The following is an 11160-nucleotide window of genomic DNA, read 5'->3' on the forward strand; positions in this document are numbered from 1 at the left end:
CAGTACATGGCATTATATTACAGTGATTTAGTAGTATTTTGTGTGCAAATACTGTATTTTACTGTGACTCCACATACATGCCATTATATTACAGTGGTTTAGCAGTATATTGTGTATCAGTATTGTATTGGGTTGGGGTTATATACTACTGCCATACATTACTGTGATTTAGCAGTATTTTCTATAGTATAAATACTATATTCAACTGTATAAATCAAACCTTAAAAAAAATCACTTTGTTTACCATAATAGCCAGGATTTAAAAAAATATATATTTCATAGAATTTGAATGTGTACTTTGGTTGTATTATAAATATTATTACAATTAATAAGTTTTTTATTTTAAATTAAGCTGCTGGAATCACTTGTTTTTATTCATATCATTAATCATTATCATTTATTTTCTTTCCCCAATATAAAAACAAATAAGTGAAAAAGTTGGAAATTAAGACTCATTCATGTATCAAATTTTCGAGCGGACATGTTTGACCCGCTGTTGACACGTGTGAAGTAGCAGATAGTGAACGCTGTGGTGTGGATCCACCTCCACACCCTGCACTGGCTGCTGCTGCTGCTGCTGCTGCTGCTGCTGCCTGATAACAGCAACAGCTGACCTCACACACACACATACACACACAGGAATTTAGTATTTTCACTGCATTTACATTAAGTTTCCGGGTTGATGTGGAGGTAAAATGGTGGATTAACACCATTTTTCCACGCCTGCTGTAAATACCTCCTGTGACTTTTTTTTTACAATCGTTTAAAATTTTTTATTTATTCATCTTTTGTTGAGCTGAAAACAACAACAACAACAGCAAGAAGAAGAAGCTGTGATGCTTTCAAAGAAAGAGAAGGAGCTGATAATAGAAATATGGGAGAAACTGACTCCTGTGGCTGCAGACATCGGCTCAGACGCTCTCCTTAGGTAGGTGACAACTCTGGTGTTTATGTAATTATATGTACATTCATTAGAGATTTGTCAATTTGAAGTGGTTAAATGGACAGATCAGTTCAGGTTTTTTGGAGTATGAGTCAGTGTGTTATATACGGTACATGTTTTTGGAGACAGAAACAAGAGAAACAGAACAAAACAGTTCGATTTTTTTTGTAGTAATGTGAACGGAGACAGCAGAGACGACGTGTTGTTAAAGGCCCAGATTTTACTTGAAAGCTATATTTTGAAGGGTATCATTTGGTCAAACAACCTTTTTCTATTACACAGTAGAGCTTTATTGTGTGTTTTAGTAAAGAAAATAACATATATATATATAAAAATATGTATATATATATATATATATACACACACACACATATATATATACACATATATATATATATATATATGTTAAATGAAAAAGGTGTAAGGATACTTAATATAAATATTCCTAATTGAAAAAAACAGCTAAGACTCAGGCACAGGAATGAGGAACACAAGGGCAACGTCGCAAAAGTCACAACACCCACATGTAAATATCCAGTCTGTAGCCACTTTATTAGGGACACGTGACGCCTAACGAAGTGACAGACGGATACAAACAGTTGGACTCTGACAACACCAACATGTGTCCATGGTATGTTTCACAAGTGGACTGTTTAGTGGTTTTAATAGTTATTACACAGAAAATCCTCAAGGGGGCGACAGAAGTCTAAAGCACTGGAGCTTTAATAACAGTTATAATATATTCATATTTATGAATTCAAAACCTTCCCATAAAGTGGTAGTAAGGAACATTTTAAAGTAATGCCTCTTTAAGCGTCATGAACAGGGCCTATAGTGGAAAAGGAACTTGACTTGTAACTGAAGGGTTGAATCCTGTCAAGTCAAAGGCTGGGGTAACTCTGAGGAAGGTTCCAATACCTCATTGCTCCCTTCCGATTGGATAAAGCCCGGATAAATGGACATCAGCCGTATAAAATCAAATACATGTATGTGGATCATTGAGGAATGAATGAGGAAGAAGAGGGCTATTAAAGTGCAGCTTCTGCTATTTACATCGTTTCATTTTGTCAGTCTAAAAACGATCACTGTCAGAAATCCATCCCACATCCATCCAGACTTACCAGACTAACTTGTTCCTCCGTCTCCCACAGGATGTTCGCCTCTTATCCGGGCACCAAGACATACTTTTCCCACCTGGACATCAGCGCCCGCTCCCGTCACCTGCTCTTCCACGGGAAGAAGATCGTCCAGGCCATCACCGAGGGAGCCAAAGACATCAGCCAGCTGACCGTCACGCTGGCTCCCCTGCAGACGCTGCACGCCTACCAACTCCGGATAGACCCGATTAACTTCAAGGTGCAGGTCCTGCAATCTCACTTAAGACTTGAATGGTCAATGTAGGAAAATCACAGGTGTAAATCAATGATTCCCAACCAGCTCTGAGGTTGTGAGGTGATTAAAATTAAAATTTGTGCATATTACATTGAGGAAATCCCAGTCACACACTCTATTAGACAATCACAACTCGGTATCACCCAATTTAAAACCCATATTTTTGGTCCACCTAGACACTTCTGTGACCATTACTGTGTAACCAAGTCCCATCAGGTCAGTTAACGGCTTTACAAAGACATTGATAAATGCCTGCAAGAAGAAAAACACCCTGTGTAGACAATACATGAGATTAAGGACAGAACAGTCAGGAATGAGATACAAACGATACAGGAACAAACTAAATAACATCCTAAATGATTGCAAGAAAGAATACTACAGAAAACATGAACTATACTAAAAAACTATGGGATATTCTAAACGATGTGATCAAAAACAAAGATTTAATGAATTCTTAGTCAATGTGGGGCTGAATCTGGCGAAGAACATTCCAGACTCACTTCTTCACTGGGACCACTTTGATAAGGACAGAGACAGAAACCCCAGCACAATGTCTCTCACCCCAGCGAAGGACAGAGACATTAGACACCGGGTCAATAAATGCGTAGCAAAAACATCCACGGATGTAGATGACCTCGACATCAAGCTAATTAAGAAAGTAATAGATGGAATCGTTTCACCTCTAACACACATCTGCAACCTGTCATTTCAAACTGGGACATTTCCAAAAGTAGTGCCATTGTTCAAGAAAGGTGACATACACAAATGTACTAATTACAGACCAGTCTCAATACTACCACAACTGTCAAACATTCTGGAGAAACTATTTAACGATAGGCTAGACAACTTCATTAACAAACACAATCTGCTATATATTATTTTGTGACTCTGAGTGTCACCTGATGCTGAAACATGTTTTTGTCAAAATGTCATAAGAAAAAGAAAAAGAAAAAAAAATTAGTATGATGAAATTATGTATTGTACGATGAAAATATGTATTCTGTGGGTATTGGGGGCGGGACCAGATAAACTTTTGCTTCTCCCGCTTTCCCTTTCGGTTATGTGTATTGTATGGACTACACTAAGATAATGTGTGATGATGAGTGAGCTAACTGACCAAAATAAATAAACATACTGTACATACATACCTGATCACGTTCCTGTTCCTGTTGTCGGCATCTGTACAACAAAATATCACGTCTGAGAAAACATAAAAGTACTAAAGACCAGAGGGGACTCGAGTCACCTGACTTGACTCAAGTCTGAATTAAGTGGCAAATGTGAGGACTTGAGATTTACGTTGGTTTAAGACTGGACTCGATTTAGACCTGAGTGAGATATTTACATTTTCTAATTTAGCATTTACAATTAGTTTTTGAGACACGAAGGTTAAGACTTGTAACTTGAAGGTTAAGACTTGAGACTTGAAGGTTAAGACTTGAGACTCGAAGGTTAAGACTTGAGACTGACTTGAGACTTGAAGGTTAAGACTTGAGACTGACTTGAGACTTGAAGGTTAAGACTTGACACTCGAAGGTTAAGACTTGAGACTGACTTGAGACTTGAAGGTTAAGACTTGAGACTTGAAGGTTAAGACTTATGACTTGAGGTTTAAGACTGACTTGAGACTGACTTGAGACTTGAAGGTTAAGACTTGAGACTGACTTGAGACTTGAAGGTTAAGACTTGAGACTGACTTGAGACTTGAAGGTTAAGACTTGAGACTGACTTGAGACTTGAAGGTTAAGACTTGTGACTTGAGGGTTTAGACTTGAGACTGACTTGAGACTTGAAGGTTAAGACTTGAGACTGACTTGAGACTTGAAGGTTAAGACTTGAGACTTGAAGGTTAAGACTTGAGACTGACTTGAGACTTGAAGGTTAAGACTTGAGACTGACTTGAGACTGACTTGAGACTTGAAGGTTAAGACTTGCCAAAATCTACTTTTCCTTACTGAGGAGTTGGTGACACTAGCTTCCTCGCTGTCACAGTGAGCTGATTTAGCATCAATTAGCACAGTCATCAAGAACGACTGACGTCATGTGAAACAAATGAACCAGTAGATGTCGCTAACCCTCACAATGTGGACCGTGAACTGAGTCATTTAGCTGATTGTCGGTGTGTTTCTCTTGTCTTTCCTCAGCTCTTCTCACACTGTATGCTCGTCGCGCTGGCCTGTCACATGGGCGACGACTTCACAGCTGTCGCACATGCGGCCATGGACAAGTTCCTGTCGGCCTTCGCTGCCGTACTCGCAGAGAAATACAGATGAGACCATGTGGAGAAGACATTTATGAGACATTTATGGTGTGAAATGTATGTGTCTTCGAAATGAATTGTCATAGTAAAATGTGTATAAATAAAATATTATTATATTATATTATATTATACTATAAATAAATCGTTATGGGTTAAGGATGAATGACCGACGTTATCAGACTTTGAGTGAAATGTATCCATTTTTTGACTAAGTTTTTAATTTTTAAGGCAGTTTAATTTACTACCCTCTTAAGTCATTAAGGACAAACATGTCCACTGCCAAAAACTGTTATAAAAACTTTACAGATAAATAGCTTTTATTATTTTCATAGCAGTTTTTGAAAGTGCTTGTTCAATTTTCAATAGAACATTGTGAAAAATATTTACCACACTTTTGAGTCAAGTGATTTATTCTCAATCAAGGTCGACTGAGAGTATGATGTTTTTTACTGATACTGATTTATAGAAATCAAGGCTGATAATTGATGCCTCGTGTTGTATGTATTTTCAATAAAAATAATTTACAAAGTAGATATTAAACACATAAAACAGGTTCATAAAAAAAGAAAAGAGAAAGAAACTTTTGAATGAAAAAATAAAATTTAGTGACTCAGCAACATTTATCAACAATTCATGTTTTTAGGGACTTAGATTTCACATGTATATTTTGAATTCCTGCTGCCCATGACTATCAGAATGGTGAATGCAGGACAAAGTATTATTATTAAAGTAGTTCCCACATGTGCTTGGGAAAGGGGAGGGAGTTCCCTAAAGCTATGGCTGTGTTCCTTTAAATGTACCGTATTTTTCGGACTATAAGTCGCTCCAGCTAAAAAATTAATAATGAAGAAGAAAAAAACATATATAAATCGCATTTTTGGGGGAAATTTATTGTATAAAATCAGACGTGAGAGGGAACTCGTCCATGTTAATAATATGATCCAGTGTCACGTTGTGCTTAATTACGTGCTTTTCAAGAAACTCACGGAAACTGTCGACCTTGGCTTGAGTCTGCTGGCAGTTTTTGAGACGTCGTTGCATGAAGCGGTCACACCAACAAGATCCTCCCGCAAAGTCATTTATATTCCTCGCCTTGGCTTCTCCCGGCAGCACGTTGTTCCAGCACCTGTTTGTGAACGTGTTCCTCTCGCTGTTGTCGTCTAGCTTTTAGCTCGCGGTTAGCTGTGTTTGTTTCCATCATCTTCGTCAGTCCCTCACAAGTTTCTCTTTCTGCTGCTCGATGACAGTTTTCGGCTGCATATTTCACTACTTGCAGCTTGTAATTTGTAGAATATGATTTTCTTTTTCAGTCTTTCTCAGTAGTTCTTTTAAGTTGATGTTTAAATTTTAAATGTTCAGTGGTACAGGAGTAGCAGATACTGGCACACAAGCCTAGAGCGCCCTCTCGCGGCTGTCAGTGTGAAAATAAATGAAATGATGACGTGAAATGATATATTTTAATATATATAAGTCGCAGGACCAGCCAAACCATGAAAAAAAAGTGACAGTGTAGGACCCACAGATGCCGGTGAATATTAAATGAAGCCAAATAACATCCACTTCCATTACATGTGCATGTAGAGCCCCCTGCTGGTTAGAACAGGAAGTGACCTGAGACGTCTCAGTCCAACGGCATCATTTTCTTTAAAATAAAGGTTCAAGGAAATGTATCTCATGTTCCACTTTCATAAATAAAAGCACAAGAAGAGTCACTGGTTTAAACGAAACAGTATCAATAAGTAACATTTAACACTGTTTTAAAAGGAACTTCTTCAAAATGTGTTTGTAGACATTCAACTGCAGAGGGCAGCATTGCACCTCTTAATGTACAACCTGCTGGAAACTTAGTGGAAAAAGAAGAAAAGTAGTGACTAGTTTTCTTCTTTCTATTACTGTCAGATTTACAGTGGTTGTTGATCATCAAACTGTATTATTTCATTAGGGGAAAAATACCAGGTAAAAAATATAACACATAATACAACACTATACAAAAAAGAATGAATATATATGTGTGTGTATATATATATATATATATATGTATATATATACATATATACATAGAAGAAAAAATAGAATAGAATATAAAATACAGACATTAAGGGACAATATGAGTGTATATATATATACGTATATACATATATACGGATGTATGTATATGTATATGTATATATTTATTTATATATATATATATATATATATATATAAACATACATATATATGTATACTTAATTACTAACAATTAAGTTCATCCAAAGTTAAGTTACTGTATATGAGGACCACCTGTTTACTCTCTAGGTTTCCATTTATTGTTTCCAGAGTTTGTCAACCACCTATTTTTAGTGTATGGGGGGGGGGGGTTCTGATAGAGGGTGGGGTCACTGAGCCTCTTCCCACTGAATGCACACCACTGATATTGTGTCAGCTGTTATCTGGTTTAGAGCTGTGGGTTTGAAGACGCCTGGAAATAGGTGATGAGTCAAGCTTTGAATCCTCCTCTGAAACAATGACAGCAAGGCTGGTTAAAGTTTCCGTGCAACAAGCGTTATCAGACCTCCACTGAGTGAAATATATACACAAGTTTTTTTTTTGTTTTGTTTTGTTTTTTATTTTAATTTACTACCGTCTTAAGTAATTAAGGATAAAAATGTCCACTTTCAAAAACTGCTATAAAAACTTTACAGATAATAGCTTATTATTTTCATAGCAGTTTTTGGAAATGCCTTTTCAATTTTCAATAGAACATTGTGAAAAATATTAACCACACTCTTGAGTCATTAGAGGACAGAAATGTCCACTTCCAAAAACTTTACAGATTAATATTTTTTTCTGCATAAATCTCGTAAGCAACTCCAACCCTGCTCAAAACTACCAAACATTCAATCATTTTCAGGATTTTAACCCTTCAAATGCCAGTTTGATTACTTGATGTCACATCAATTAAGTCTCTTAAGTCATTCCGGACAAAAAGTCTACTTTCAAAAACTGCTATAAAAACGTTACAGATGAATAGCTTTTATTATTTTCATAGCAGTTTTTAGAAGTGGACATTTTTGTTCTTCATGACTAAATAAGGTAGATTACTAGATAAGCTTTTGCTTCTCCCTTTTCCCTTTCGGTTATGTGTATTGTGTGAACTACACTACGATGATGTGAGATGAGTCTAACTGACATGACCGAAATAAACATATAAATAAATGAATGGAGCACTTACTTTATTTATTTCTCGTATTGACTTGGTTTGTAGTCATATTTTGTGTCTAATCTTGTTGCTATAGCTGTAATAGATGTACAGGAAGGAGCATAGTGGTTGTGTTGATAACCAGGAAGGAATTAGCATGGATGGTGGTGGCTTGGTTGGGGGGGCGGTGCTGTTACTGTATGATTGTATTGCTGAAATAATGGGGAAAAAAATGTTAATCACAAAAAATCTGATTCTACACACAAACTAATAATGCAAAGTCAATATTTTGGCTCATCTTCTGACATATCCCCCAGCCACCCAACATTAGTATATATTATGTTATAAAATAACACTTTTTTTGTGGTTTTCATTTTCACAATAGTGACATCAAGTAATCAAACTGGCAGTTGAAGGGTTAAAATCCTCAAAATGATTGAATGTTTGGTAGTTTTGAGCAGGGCTGGAGTTGCTTCTGAGATTTATACAGAAAAAAAATATAAATCAGTTAAGTTTTTGGAAGTGTATATTTTCGCTGACGGTTAATTTTAGTGTGTGGTGTCTGTATAACTGTGTCTGTGTGTGCACTCACACAAGAAATATAGAGTAAAAACACTGTCACTTTTGCTTTAGTGGATATTTATGTCTTTGTCATCTTTTTCAGGAGGTGATTAGGACAAATTTAGTCTCATCTTGGTTTGAGCATTGGGTTAAGTTTCAGTGCAACAGACTCATGTTACATATTTGTTGATGTGAAATGAGCGCCACAAAGTGATTTCTATCCATTTTGTGTCTTTTTAACCTTTCTGATGAAGTTAAATTGTTTCGTTTTTGTGTCTGTGTATGTACAAGTAAACCAGAGTAAAACACCTTGAATTTTGCATCTCATCTAGGTTTGATCTTCGGGTTTAAAGACGCCTGGAAATATGAGATAAGTCCATGTGTCACACTCCTCTACAACAATAGGGAGGTTTATAGTTCCACAGACTCATGGTACATTCGCTTTTAGTGTCATATAACCTTCCATTTTAGTTAAATAACTTAATTTTGTGTCTTAAAATGTTTGTGTTAAAGCAAGAAATAAAAAGAAAACCAGGTACATTATTGGTTGAATTGCCTTTTATTTCTCACTGAAGAAGATACATGACATGAGTCAGATGTTGAGGATCTTCTCCAGGTGTTGGAGGCTGCTGCACGTTCAGTGGTACTGTTTTCCCAGAGCATTCACCACCACAGCCAGGAACTTCTGGAAGGTGCCCTGGGTCTCTGCGGTGAAGTCGTCTCCCAGTTTGGCAGCGATTTCGATGGTCAAACAGTTGCCCAGCAGCTGTAGAAGAAAGAAGTTTCATGACTATTTTGGATTTGGAATAATAAATGAAAAAATATGAAAGAAGTGTGTGATTAAACTTTACCGTGAAGTTGTCGGGGTCGACGTGCAGCTTCTCAGAGTGCAGGGTGCTCAGCTCGGCATAGGTTTCCTTGATGTTGTCCATGTTCTTCACAGCGCGGTCCAGACCGTGGAGTATCTTGATTCCGTGAGCTGCGATGTTGGGGTTGCTCTTGATGGCGGCAGCATTGTAGAGGTTACCAAAGCCACCGAAATACCTCTGAGTCCAGGGGTAAACGATCAGACACCTGAGAAGAAACAATTGTCATGTGTTAAAACAAGAAAATACAGAGAATTTGTCAAAAAGTATAAAGTTGTGTGGACCTGGACAGAGCCTTGGGGCCGATGTCCTCATAGTCCAGGCTGGAGAAGATGCTGTTGATGATGCTAAGCTCTGATTCAGTCCAGACAACCATGACTGCTCTTAGGTGTTTTTTTCCCCTTGTGTTAAAAGAATAAGAAGCTGAGTAGAGCTTCAGTTCAACACCGGCGTCTTTTTAAATGTTTGAAGGCCACCACCGCCCTGAGGGAGCAGCAGCCTGTGATAGGCTGCAGATGAAGACTCTGAGATAAAGCCCCAACTTCTCCAGAAGGTTCTGGATGTTTCTACACTTCTGCATAATAGTTTCACAGTAAATGCATGACACTTTGCCCAAAATTCATTCCATGGCTCAACAGCGCCCCCTAAAGTCTGCATCTGCAACATGTTAGTCCAAGAACAGGTGCAGCCTTTAGGGGGCGCTGTTGAGCCATGTAATTTGCTAACTTCGTGTTGGATTTAGAAAATGTTTTTAACTTGTGAATATTCTTCTTTGATCATCATTTATCCATTTAAGTCTTTTTTCCCATAATTAAAACAGGCTTTCTGATTTTTTTTTCAGCTTCTTAAATGTGAATATTTCCTGGTTTCTTTGCTCCATGTAACAAAGAAATAATTAAAACCTAATCATTTTGGTTTGTGTACAAAAACAAACATGAGAACATCATCATCATTTACAGGAGAAACAACGATCAACATTTTTCAAAATGATTGTGACATTTTACGGACCAAACAAGTACTCGATTAATTGAGAACTGCTGACTAATTTTTCAGAAGTGTAGAAACATCCAGAACCTTCTGGAGAAGTTGGGGCTTTATCTCAGAGTCTTCATCTGCAGCCTATCACAGGCTGCTGCTCCCTCAGGGCGGTGGTGGCCTTCAAACATTTAAAAAGACGCCGGTGTTGAACTGAAGCTCTACTCAGCTTCTTATTCTTTTAACACAAGGGGAAAAAAACACCTAAGAGCAGTCATGGTTGTCTGGACTGAATCAGAGCTCAGCATCATCAACAGCATCTTTGATAGCCTGGACTATGAGGACATCGGCCCCAAGGCTCTGTCCAGGTCCACACAACTTTATACTTTTTGACAAATTCTCTGTATTTTCTTGTTTTAACACATGACAATTGTTTCTTCTCAGGTGTCTGATCGTTTACCCCTGGACTCAGAGGTATTTTGGTGGCTTTGGTAACCTCTACAATGCCGCTGCCATCAAGAGCAACCCCAACATCGCAGCTCACGGAATCAAGATACTCCACGGTCTGGACCGCGCTGTGAAGAACATGGACAGCATCAAGGAAACCTATGCCGAGCTGAGCACCCTGCACTCTGAGAAGCTGCACGTCGACCCCGACAACTTCACGGTAAAGTTTAATCACACACTTCTTTCATATTTTTCTGTTTATTATTCCAAATCCAAAATAGTCATGAAACTTCTTTCATCTACAGCTGCTGGGCAACTGTTTGACCATCGAAATCGCTGCCAAACTGGGAGACGGCTTCACCGCAGAGACCCAGGGCACCTTCCAGAAGTTCTTGGCTGTGGTGGTGAATGCTCTGGGAAAACAGTACCACTGAACGTGCAGCAGCCTCCAACACCTGGAGAAGATCCTCAACATCTGACTCAGTTATGTGTCATGTATCTTCTTCAGTGAGAAATAAAAACGCAATTCCATCAATAA

General features: G+C 37.9%; 3 protein-coding genes across 3 annotated transcripts; 2 read left to right on the top strand and 1 right to left on the bottom strand.

Moving 5' to 3' along the window:
- The first annotated feature begins 622 nt into the window (after positions 1–622).
- hbae4 (hemoglobin alpha embryonic-4) lies at positions 623–4608 on the top strand. The gene is made up of 3 exons (XM_058620236.1): positions 623–928; positions 2095–2299; positions 4480–4608. Exons 1-3 carry the CDS (start codon positions 837–839, stop codon positions 4606–4608), a joined length of 426 nt encoding a protein of 141 aa, XP_058476219.1. The 5' UTR covers positions 623–836.
- Positions 4609–8874: 4266 nt separating this feature from the next.
- On the bottom strand, positions 8875–9632 carry LOC131448094 (hemoglobin subunit beta-like). The gene is made up of 3 exons (XM_058620194.1): positions 9485–9632; positions 9186–9408; positions 8875–9100 (listed from the first exon to the last, which is right to left on the bottom strand). The coding sequence occupies exons 1-3, from the start codon at positions 9574–9576 to the stop codon at positions 8972–8974; spliced, it is 444 nt and encodes a 147-aa protein (XP_058476177.1). The 5' UTR covers positions 9577–9632; the 3' UTR covers positions 8875–8971.
- A 760-nt stretch (positions 9633–10392) lies between these two features.
- On the top strand, positions 10393–11160 carry LOC131448507 (hemoglobin subunit beta-like). Its single transcript, XM_058621041.1, has 3 exons — positions 10393–10543; positions 10620–10842; positions 10928–11160. Exons 1-3 carry the CDS (start codon positions 10452–10454, stop codon positions 11054–11056), a joined length of 444 nt encoding a protein of 147 aa, XP_058477024.1. The 5' UTR covers positions 10393–10451; the 3' UTR covers positions 11057–11160.

The sequence above is a fragment of the Solea solea genome, chromosome 21, assembly GCF_958295425.1.
Source record: "Solea solea chromosome 21, fSolSol10.1, whole genome shotgun sequence".
In the NCBI taxonomy this organism is placed as follows: Eukaryota; Metazoa; Chordata; class Actinopteri; order Pleuronectiformes; family Soleidae; genus Solea; species Solea solea.